Genomic DNA, 12,211 nt, shown 5'->3' with positions numbered 1-12,211 from the left:
TCTGATTCCCCGACTTGATCACATATTGGACCAATTGAGTGGTTCCAAGGTCTTTTCGAAGATTGATTTGAGGAGCAGCTACCACCAAATCCATATTAAGGCGGGAGATGAGTGGAAGATGCGTGATAGATTGTATGACTGGCTAGTGATGCCGTTCGGGATGACCAATGCACCAAGCACTTTTATGAGGTTGATGAACCAAGTCCTTCAGTCGGTGATTGGGAGGTTTGTGGTGGTCTACTTTGATGACATCCTCATCCATAGTAAGACGTTAGAAGAACATGTGGAACACTTGAGAGCCGTGTTGACATTACTCCATGAGAACCAACTATTTGCTAACACGAAGAAATGTGATTTTATGATGGAGAGTCTAGTGTTCCTCGGGTATGTTGTGAGTGGGAATGGAATCCGGGTTGATGGAGAGAAAGTGAGGGCTATCCGGGAATGGCCGACTCTGAAGGCCGTTGGGGAGATTATAAGCTTCCATGGGTTAGCCACATTTTATAGACGGTTCATCCGAAATTTCAGTGCTATCGTAGCTCCCATGACCGAGTGTTTGAAGAAAGGAAGAGGCTTCAAGTGGGAAGACAAACAAGAGAGAAGTTTTGCATTAATTAAGGAGAAGCTAAGTACGGCTCTGGTATTGGCTTTTCCAGATTTTGACAAGCTCTTCAAGGTAGAATACGATGCAAGTGGAGTAGGAGTTCGAGGAGTATTGATGCAAGAGAGGCATCTCATTGCATACTTCAGCAAGAAATTGTGTGAGTCACAACAAAAGTGGGCCAACTACGATAAGGAGTTTTATACGGTAGTGTGGGCTCTCAAGACTTGGGAGCACTATCTCATTGGGAAGGAGTTCATGTTATACACCGACCACTAAGCCCTCAAGTACTTGGGAAGTAAAAAACAACCATGGAGCTCTATGCATGCTAGATGGTCCACTTTTATGGATAAGTTCCCCTATAAGCTTCTCCACAAAGCGGGTCAATAAAACAAGGTGGCGGATGCCTTGAGTTGAAGAGTGGCACTACTAAAAATAGTGGCATTGGAGTTAGTGGATTTTGAGCATATCAATGGGGAGTACCGTGATGATCCGGACTTTAGAAATGTATGGGAGAAGTGTAGAAGTGAAACCGAGGGTGGCGAATATCAGTTAGTTGATGGGTTCCTCATGAGGGGCAGTCATTTGTGTCTTCTAGGCACGTCAATACGAGAGCGAGTGATTCGGGAGTTACATAGAGGAGTTTTAGGAGGTCATTTTGGTAGAGACAAGACATTTGAGACGGTGAGTTTCAGCTACTATTGGCCTAAGTTGAGGAGAGACGTGACTTATATTGTGGAGAGGTGTGAAAGTTATCAAACATCAAAGGGACACGCCACTAATGCCGGTTTGCGTCTACACCTCCCAATTCCGGAAACTATTTTGGAAGATCTCTCCATGGACTTCATGTTAAGGCTACCGAGGACTCAGCATGGTATGGACTCTATCTTCATGGTGGTGGATCGATTCTCAAAAATGGCACACTTCACACCATATTGCAAGACTAATGATGCCATCATAATCGCCAAGCTATTCTTCCGGGAAGTGGTAAGGTTACATGGGGTCCCGAAGAGTATTATGTCAGATAGGGACACGAAGTTTGTTAGTCATTTTTGGTGGACTCTTTGGGCTATTCTTGGCGCCACGTTGAAGTTTAGCACCACGTCTCACCCACAAACGGATGGACAAACTGAAGTGGTCAATCAGACCTTGGGAAATCTCTTGAGAAGCAAGTGCTAGGACAAGCCAAAAATGTGGGATTGTGTGATAGCGCAAGCCGAGTTTGCTTACAATTCAGCCGTGAGCTCCACTACAGAGAAGGCTCCATTCGAGGTTGTATACACAAAGGCACCTAACCATCCGCTTGACTTGGGAGATGTTCCAAAAGGGGAGAAGAAGAGTGTGGTTGCCCAACACTTGGCTAATGAATATCACCAAATGCATTAAGAAGTGAAGCATCAAATTGAGGAGAAAAATAGTAAGATCAAGGCCAATAGAGATAAGACGTTTGAGGTGGTGAGTTTCAGCTACTATTGGCCTAAGTTGAGGACAGACGTGACTTATATTATGGAGAGGTGTGAAAGTTGTCAAACGTCCAAGGGACATGCCACTAATGCCAATTTGCGTATGCACCTCCCAATTCTAGAAACTATTTGGGAAGATCTCTCCATGGACTTCGTGTTAAGGCTACCGAGGACTCGGTGTGGTATGGACTCTATCTTCATGCTGGTGGACCGATTCTAAAAAATGGCACACTTCACACCGTGTTGCAAGACTAATGACGCCACCGTGATCGCCAAGCTATTCTTCCAAAAAGTGGTAAGGTTACATGGGGTCCCAAAGAGTATTGTGTCAGATAGGGACACGAAGTTCGTCAGTCATTTTTGGTGGACTCTTTGGGCTATTCTTGGCGCCACGTTGAAGTTTATCACCACAGCTCATCCACAAACGGATGGACAAAATAAAGTGGTCAATCGGACCTTGGGAAATCTCTTAAGAAGCAAGTGCCAGGACAAGCCGAAAATGTGGGATTGTGTGATATCGCAAGCCGAGTTTGCTTACAATTCAGTCGTGAGCTCCACTACTAAGAAAGCTCCATTCGAGGTTGTATACACAAAGGCACATAACCATCCGCTTGACTTGGGAGATGTTCTAAAAGGGGAGAAGAAGAGTGTGGCTGCCCAACACTTGGCTAATAAATATCACCAAATGCATTAAGAAGTGAAGCATCGAATTGAGGAGAAAAATAGTAAGATCAAGGCCAAAATTGATGAGCACCGGAAAGACATTCAGTTTGAGGTTGGTGATGCCGTGTTGGTGTATTTGGGGAAGGAGAGACTTGTGCACACCAGGAGTAGCAAGTTGAGACCGAGGAAGTACGGACCATACAAAGTGGTCAAGAAGATCAACGCTAATGCATACAATATAGCCCTTCCAAATTGGCTTAGGAATATTTCACCCTTTTTCAATGTGCAGGATGTAAGCTTGTGGAAGCCGGAGGGAACGTTGCCAACCAAGGGACATGAGATGGAGTCCAACTCTTTCAAAGAAGGAGAGAATGATGAGGACATCTCTTGCTCAAGTGACCAGGAGTAGAGTCACGCGGAGCGTGGAACAGGACACGTGGAGCGTGGGCTCAACGCTCGTGAAGGCGAGGGAGATCCAAGCAAGGAGAGCTAAGACCAGAAACTCAAACAAGCGGAGCGTGGGTTCAAACACGCGGAGCATGGAGAGACCAATCAAGACGAGCCAAGTTCAGAAGCTCAACCACGCGGAGCGTGGGACACAATACGCCGAACGACCCCACGTTAGAGAATGCTTCATCTCCAAGTTCTTCAAGAGGGGGGGACAAATGCTGCTACCTCTTATTTACTATCTTGCCACTACACATTAATTACATTGTTTCCATTACTTGTTCCTTTCCCCTATTTTACCCCTAAGAGTATTACTAGACTTGTAACCTTATTATGGGCTTTTAGCCTTTATCCTATATTTTTAAAGAAGGTATAAAAACCTCTCATTTTGTATTGAAAACCAACTTTTTGATAATATTAAACTTTGAGCCTCCATTGGAGTAAGGATTTCATCCTTTGGGTTTATTCAACCTTCAAGTTAAGCTTGAGAAAATTGTATTCTTTAGCGGTTTACGATTAAAACCATTCACATCGACTTAATCTACATCATTAAAATTTTGAAAACATGAGTTTATGGTTTTCTTAATTTATAAATATAGATTTTTCACCATAATCATTAGTAAATAAGAGGAATTTGAGTTTTTTTTTTGTCTTAAAATGTTTTTATATATTACGACCTACCGATACAATTGGGGATGACAACAGGTAAAGTACATGTAATAACAACATACCCTTGCGCACTTAACCTTTATGATTAGAACTACGACTCTCGTTACATTACTCTAATTAGTATACATTTTGAATCTTATTCATGTTTATTTAATTCGTGATTACCCATCAAGAATCCATAGATAATCAAATAAGTTATAAATTTAACGAATATAAATAAAATAAGATGTTCTAAATATTTAAAAAAAACAAATCACAAATTTAATAAAGAAATTCAAACTTAAACATTAAAATTTCTAAATAACTCAAAATTAATATAAAAAATGCCACTTAAAAATATGTTCATTTGAAAAATTTTCATTTTTTCTCCACAATACAAGACAGGCAACTAAGGGGATAATCGCATTCATATATCATATATACATGTCACTATTATTTTATATTTTACATCTCATCTCGGTTTCACACTTTTTATACGACTGTTTAGATAATTCTATTAAGATTGAGTAGTGTGAGATACCCATAAAATTTGTGCCTATTACCATCCCCAGATACAATGAGATTGAAATATTACTGATTTTTTTAACAATTGTTATGCAGCAAAAAAAAAAAATGAATGATTTTCAATGGAGGTAACCATCCATACTCTTAAACTATGTGATCTTGTTTTAGAGAAAAATATAAAAAAGAATCAATATGGTTTGATCGATCTGCAAAAATATTTTTGTGATTTAAAAGTTTGAGAGTGGTGAAGTTTCCACTTAAACAATATTTGAGTTAATTTTCGATCAAACAATACTTGTAATCTAATTAATTTGAAAAATTGAACCTTATGTATAAGGTAATTTGAAAATTAAACATTTTAATTACTCCAAATCTCTTTTTTTTTGAAAAAATAGTCAACAATAATATTTTATAACATTTCTGAGTTTTTAAATTGCATCAAAACACGAACCCTTTAAAGTCCTAGATAATCTTATTAGCCCCCTTCAAACTTGACTGTATATGGAACATACACACAGTTTGTTAAGTAAAACAGAAAAAGTTAATTGGAAATGGTTTGATGAATATGTCTGCAATCTGTTGTCTAGTAGAAACAGGCAGCGATTTTATGATTTTTACTAAAAAAATTCTCTCGAACAAAATGGTAGTCTAAATCTATGTGCTTGGTCCTTTCATGGAATGTAGAATCAGCTTTAATACCATATCAAGTAACAAAAATGGAAATTAATATACTTTTATTAAACCAAAACATAACCACATATTCGTTTATATAGTAAAAAAAAATTACAATGGCTAGTAAAGAGAAAAGATCTATCTATCCCTTCTGTTGTTTTAAAATCCTAGATAATCCTATTAGCCCCCTCAAACTGAACTATATATGGAATGTACACCCAATTTGTTAAGTAAAACAGAAAAAGTCTTAATTAGTAATGGTTTGGTGAAAATGTCTAGCAATATGCTGTCTAATAGAAACAGGTAACGGTTTTATGATTTTTGCAAAAAAATTCTCTCGAACAAAATAACAATCTAAATCTATGTGTTTGGTCATTTCATGGAATGTAGAATCTGCTCTGATACCATATCAATTAACAAAAATGAGAAAATGATAAACTTCCATTAAACCAAAACATAACCACATATTCGTTTATAGCGAAAAAAAATATAATGACTAGTAAAGGGAAAGGATCTATATACCTTTTCTGTTATTTTAAAGTCCTAGATAATCCTATTAGCCCCCCTCAAACTGGATTGTATGTGGAATATACACTCAATTTGTTATGTAAAACATAAAAAGTTTAAATTGGTAATTGTTTGATGAAAATTTCTGCAATCTGCTGTCTAGTAGAAACAGGTAGCGGTTTTATGGATTTTGCCAAATAAAAACTGTCGAATAAAATAGCACTCTAAATCTAGGCAAATTATTAGAAGCACCGGGTTCTCCATGTCAAATGGAAGACCTTCCATACATATTTTGACACGTGTAACATGGACCCACGTATATTATAAGAGGCCCCACTATTTTAATTATTACGTAGAGTTACAATACACGTGTTTAAATGTGAATTGGAAGTCCTCCGAGTGACGTGAAAAACCCGATGCTTAATATAAGAACTCGTCTATCTATGTGCTTGATCCTTTTATGGAATGTAAAATCTGCTTTAATAATAATCAATTAACAAAAAAAAATCTGATAAACTTTCATTAACCCAAAATATAACCACAAATTCATTTATATAGCAAAAAAAAAAATATAATTGTTTTAAAAGGGAAAGACCTATCTACCCTTTTTGTCATTTTAAAATCCTAGATAATCCTATTAAATAATGGGTAAATTACAAAAATGAGTCAAATGGGAGGCTCATTTAGATATTTAACCCATTTGCTCAACCTACTAAATATCTAGACTGTTTTTATGTGACTTTCACATAATACCCCTAACCTTCCCACTTCCTCCTTACACGAAAGGTCTCTCCCCCCTTTCTCCTTGGTGACGCGAAACGGTTGGCAGCTCCTCCATTAATGATTTTAAGACTTTTGATCTTCCTATCTTCCTTTAAATTGCACGAAATTTGCACCATTTCTCCAAATCACAATATATTTCTCTTCTGCCTCTCTTTATCTCTTGATTCTTCATCTTCCTACTGCTAGAAAACATGTCACGTCAGTGTCTAAATTTCTAGAATTTATACCTAGATATTAATATATATTATAATTATTTGGTGTGTGAATTTTCTGGTGCTATAGGGAAAGTTATAAGATCAGTGAGAATGCCTTTATTGCTTCATATGAGAGCTATGAATGTTGAACTGGTTTGTGGAGATGAGGCAGTATTATGTGCAATGTTGAAGGTGAGATCGATTCTTCGAGACAGAATTAAAGAAGCTCAAAATCAAGATGAATTTTTAGAAAAAATCAAGAAAGACGTTATAAAAGGGAAAAAGATTGAATATAAAGTAATAGAAGATGGCATGTTAATGTTTGGAGATAGAATGTGTGTTCCAAATGTTAATGATATCAAGAAGGAGATATTAGAAGAAGCTCACGATTCATCATATGCAATGCACCCTGGGAGTACTAAAATGTACAGGAATCTTCGAGAGCATTTCTGGTGGAAAGGAATGAAAAAGGAGATAGCTGAATATGTGGGTAGATGTTTAAGTTGCCAACAAGTCAAAGCAGAACATCAACGACCTGCTGGTACTTTACAACCACTTCCTATTCCGTAGTGGAAGTGGGAACATATTACAATGGATTTTTTCAGTGGATTACCTCGTACATAACATGGTAATGATTCTATATAGGTAATTGTGGATAGATTAACAAAATCATCCCACTTTCTTCCGGTGAAAGTGACTTTTTTTTTAGAGAAGCTGGTACCGTTGTATATTACAAAGATATTTCTTCTCTAGCTAAACTAGAAGAAGTGAATCCCAGGTTTTATGGACTAAATCCATAGGAATAAGATATCCCCATTGTTAAAGGTGAAAAACCTTAACAAAGCTTCTTGAAGAAGATTATAATTTGATTGATAAAAAAGTTAAGGAATTACAAAGAAATAGTTGAATTTATATCATCTAAAACCTAATTGCCAAATTACAACATGGGTAAAGAACATAAATAATTAAAGGTAACAAGCTAAGGGTAAATTGGGTTAAGTATAAATGGGTGGTATAAGTGTAAATGTAGGAGTGGTAGAATTGCAATTAGGGAGTGACAAAGGTGTAATTAAGGAGTGGCAAAACAGTAATTAGAGGGTGGCAGAACTTGTTCCCAACAGCCAGAACTTGGAAAGGAAGTAATCTTTGGCCAGGTACGCCACACGTCCATGAGGGCACGCTCCCCGTAGTCGGCCTCCTGAAACTCATTAGTCCGAAGGCTCGATCCAAGCTCCACGTGGATGATGGTGCGCCCCGCGTGGATGACCTTTCGGACTCTCTTTCCGGATTGGGGCTCTTCACGCTCTGCGTAACGACAGACACGCTCTGCGTGTTTTGATGATTGTCGCTGCTTCCCTCCTCCTTGGATGGCTCTCCATAGCCCTAGCTACCTTTGACACTAAGCTTCTCATCCTGTAACTTTGGGGTCATTGTTAGTCGAGAGATGCCTGCATCAGAGAAAGCGGAGATCGAGAAGTGTAGATGACAAGATTAATGACCGAGAAGACAGTTTGATGAATTATTTCTCAAATTGACCCAATTTATCAATATTAAGGGTATACAATAAGGGTAAAGAACATAACTAATTAAAGGTAACAAGCTAAGGGTAAATTGGGTTAAGTATAAAGATGTGGCATAGGTGTAAATGTAGGAGTGATATAATTGCAATTAGGGAGTGGCAAATGTGTAATTAAGGAGTGGAAAAACAGTAATTAGAGGGTGGCAGAACTTGTTCCCAACAGCCAGAACTTGGAAAGGAAGTAATCTTTGGCCAGGTACACCCGCGTCCGTGAGGACACGCTCCGCGTAGTCGGTCTCCTGAAACTCATTAGTCCGAAGGCTTGATCCAAGCTCCGCGTGGCTGATGGTGCGCCCCACGTGGATGACCTTCCGGACTCTCTTCCCGGATTGGGGCTCTTCACGCTCCGCGTAACGACAGAAACGCTCCGTGTGTTTTGATGATTGTCGTTGCTTCCTTCCTCCTTGGATGGCTCTCCATAGCCCTAGCTAGCTTTGATACTAAGCTTCTCGTCCTTTAGCTTCGGGGTCATTGTTAGTCGAGAGATGCCCGCATCAGAGAAAGCGGAGACCGAGAAGTGTATATGACATGATTCATGACCGAGAAGACAATTTGATGAATTATATTTCAAATTGACCCAATTTATCAATAGTCGGGATAAATTGTACAATTTTAAATATTAAAAATAAAATTACTCCTCATCCAAAATAATAGGATATTTTTACTCTTTAATCCAAAAATTTATTACTACAAAATTAGCCGAGTGAGATTTTATCCCGCGTGGCTTTTGAGTGTGGTAATTATGTAGTTAGTATTACAGCATGTCATCAAATAATTAATTACTCCAAATTTGAACGAAAGAAAACGTATACAGTTAATATTGTAGCCACATTCATGTTTCCTTCTCCAAATACATTCAATCACAAATTAATTACTGTACTACTATTATTAACAACTCTTCACCTCTAAGATTCAGCTACATTTTCCCATAAATAACCATTCAATAAATTACTAGATTTTCTGACGAAATCTCTTCAAATAAATATGATAATCTTATAATTTTAAGTATTTACAAAAATGATTTCCTGATTTAACAGTTTATAAATTAGAATTTCAGGTTTTATTAATTTATAAAAAAGAAATATCACTGGATTTTTTTAACAATTGTCACGCAAAAAAAATAAATGATTTTATTGGAAAAAAGTATATATTTACGGTGTTGTGGTGGAGTGGTAAAGACTCATCTTCCCTTAACCAAAGGTTAGGGTTTCTTACCATTGGGAATGGAAAAAAAAATTCGTCGCTAGCAGTTCCACTCATAGAGGTACAAACCATATGCGAAAAGGAATAATTATTATTGTCGGCGATAGGATACCCTTACGAACCAAAAAAAAAACAAATGGAGGTAATCCTACACTCTTAAACTATAAGATTTTCTTTGAGAAATGTCGGTTTGACTTACTTATAAAAATGTTACTTATAAAAACGTCATTATTATTCTGTGAAGTTTGCAGTTAAACAATATGTGAATTAATTTCTATATTAAATAATACTTGTGATTTAATTAATTTAATAAAATTAAATTTTATACATGATATAATTAGCCAAGTCAGTTTTTTTTAATTGTTCCAAATCACTCATTTTTAGAATAAATAGTCACAATAACAACTTTTTACCGAATGTTTGAATTTGTAAATTATACAAAACACAATTTTTTTACAAAATTTTAAACTACGCACACATCAACTAAACTCCAAGATTTATTTTTATAATTTTTAGAAAAAGAGTTTTTATTTTTATTCTTTACTTAAAATTTAATGTATTAATATATAAAAGTAATGGCTTAATACATCATTTGCCCCATGAACTTGTCCAAAAAGCTTGATTGGCCTCCTGAACTTTCAAAGTGTTCCGATAGCCCCATGAACTTGCAAAAAATGTTCAATTAGCCCATGAACTTGCATAAAACGTAATCAATTGATCACTCGGTCGTAAAAAAGTAAGTTAATTGCGGAAGATGTATTCCATATATCTTAGAATGTTATTGCATAATTAAAAAATAGATTAAAAATGAAGTTATTGCTTGCTCAACTATACTACTTGTCTTCTCTAATATTAGAATCGTATATTCCGATTTTGGTCGTTTTGCTTTTTATAAGACTCATGGAATACATCTTCCGCATTTAACTTACTTTTTTACGACCGAGTGATCAATTGATTACGTTTTACGCAAGTTCAGAAGGCTAACTGAACATTTTTTTGCAAGTTCAGAAGGCTATCGGAACACTTTGAAAGTTCAGGGTGCCAATCAAACTTTTTAGATAAGTTCATGGAGGCAAATGATGTATTAAGCCAAAAGTAATATATCATTTATGGTATGTTTATAAATGAAGATCAAAGTGTAGAAGCTAGATAGAGAGTTGAGTAGTGGCCTAACTAAAACCCGTGAGCCTCAAGAAAACAATGAGTAGCTGAATTCAGCCAGCCAGCCAGCCGACTTACTTTTTTCTATTATTTTTAATTAAAATGATAAATTATATTTTAAAACTTGCACTCACAAAACAATTTATAATCCATTGACCCAAACCCACACATTAAATCAAACCCCTTTCTTTCTTTCACTCATTCTAGAGAGAGAAGTAAACAGTAGAGAAGAGAGAGAAAGCGGGGACCGCACTCAACTCCTCCACAGAGTGACGCCATCTCTCTCAAAAGTGTACTCAATACGATTATTCAGATTCTCTCCCTATAAATCCAACCCCCCTCCTTCTCTTCTCTTTTCTCCATTCATTACTGTTCCATTCCATCCTTCTCTCTCTCTTCTTTAATTTCAATTTCAATTTCAATTTCACTCATGGCCGAAGAGTTTCAGGAATCGGAGATTATCTTCTCCGACAAGAACTACTTCCTCCAATTCGACGATATGGATCGAGATACCTCCAATCGGAGTTTCTGTAATCACAGCTCCAACAAGAAGAAGAAGAAGCAGAGGAAGAAGAAATCGTGCTCGGCTTCCGTTCCTGTTAATATTCCGAGCAATGTGTTCAAATTGTCCGATTCGGAGGATTTCGAAGAGGATTACGACGACGGAGAGGAAATGGTGCCGCCGCATCTTATAATTGGGAGGAGAATTGAGGGGAAAATGGCTTACTCTGTTTGTACTGGAAATGGAAGAACATTGAAGGGTAGGGATTTGAGCCAAGTTAGGAATTCAATTCTTAGGTTGACTGGCTTTTTAGAAGCTTAATTATACATCATAATCACTATTTCTGTTTTAATTTATGTTTAGGAATTTAGTTGCACATTCAGATTGAGATTGAGATGATCCATCACAGAAAGAGAAAGAGAAAAGGAAACAATTCCATCCATTTCCTTTCTTTAATTTCTTGTTAGAATTTTTTAGATTCCATTGTAACAAGATTAAGAAATTAATTAATTAATGTCTTTGGAAGGATTAAGATTGTACTTTCTCTGAATCATTTTGTGAAAATTTATCCATTAATTGTTGTATAATTTGATTGTTGAATATATGCATGTACTGTTGGGTGTTATCAATTAAATATATGTCCAATGTGGCAAATTAAAAAGATGAGGTTTTTGTATCGTGTTTATAAATCAAATATTAGCACATCCCGCAACTAGCGACGGACTTAAAAAAAAGTTAGGAGACTTGAGTATCCACTAATCCTAAAAAACAATAGTAGAAAAATTTATAGAAATTATATACACGAACTTTAATTTCAGTTTTCTAAAAATATTGCTCATAAACCTAACATAAATCACTTTAAACATTTCAAAGTAAGTAAATCCTAAACGCATAACTGATTTTAAAGTAAGTGAATCATAAATTCATCACAATCAAAAAAAAAAAAAGTAAGTAAATCATGATCGTGCAATTGATTTTGAAGAAAGTGAATTGGGTGTTATCAAATAAATATATGTGGCAAATTTAAAAGATGAGGCTTCTCTATCATGCTTATAAATCAAATATTAGCACATTCCGCAACTAGCAACGGACTCAAAGGAGGTTAGGGGAGATTTGAGTATCCATTAATCTTAAAAATATTAGAAAAATTTATAGAGATTATATATGAAACTTTAATTTCACCAAAAGTACTTATACATTTTCTAAAAATATTGCTCATAAATCTAACATAAATCACTTTAAACATTTTAAGAATAAGTGAAT

General features: G+C 36.1%; 1 protein-coding gene across 1 annotated transcript; it reads left to right on the top strand.

Moving 5' to 3' along the window:
• The first annotated feature begins 10,664 nt into the window (after nucleotides 1-10,664).
• Nucleotides 10,665-11,487, top strand: LOC136233040 (protein S40-1-like). Its single transcript, XM_066022572.1, has one exon. The coding sequence runs from the start codon at nucleotides 10,877-10,879 to the stop codon at nucleotides 11,267-11,269; it is 393 nt and encodes a 130-aa protein (XP_065878644.1). The 5' UTR covers nucleotides 10,665-10,876; the 3' UTR covers nucleotides 11,270-11,487.
• Nucleotides 11,488-12,211: the final 724 nt, after the last annotated feature.

The sequence above is a fragment of the Euphorbia lathyris genome, chromosome 6 (genome assembly GCF_963576675.1).
Source record: "Euphorbia lathyris chromosome 6, ddEupLath1.1, whole genome shotgun sequence".
Taxonomy (NCBI): domain Eukaryota; kingdom Viridiplantae; phylum Streptophyta; class Magnoliopsida; order Malpighiales; family Euphorbiaceae; genus Euphorbia; species Euphorbia lathyris.
Note: the sequence above shows the minus strand (reverse complement) of the source record. Positions and strands in the feature narration are given on the sequence as shown.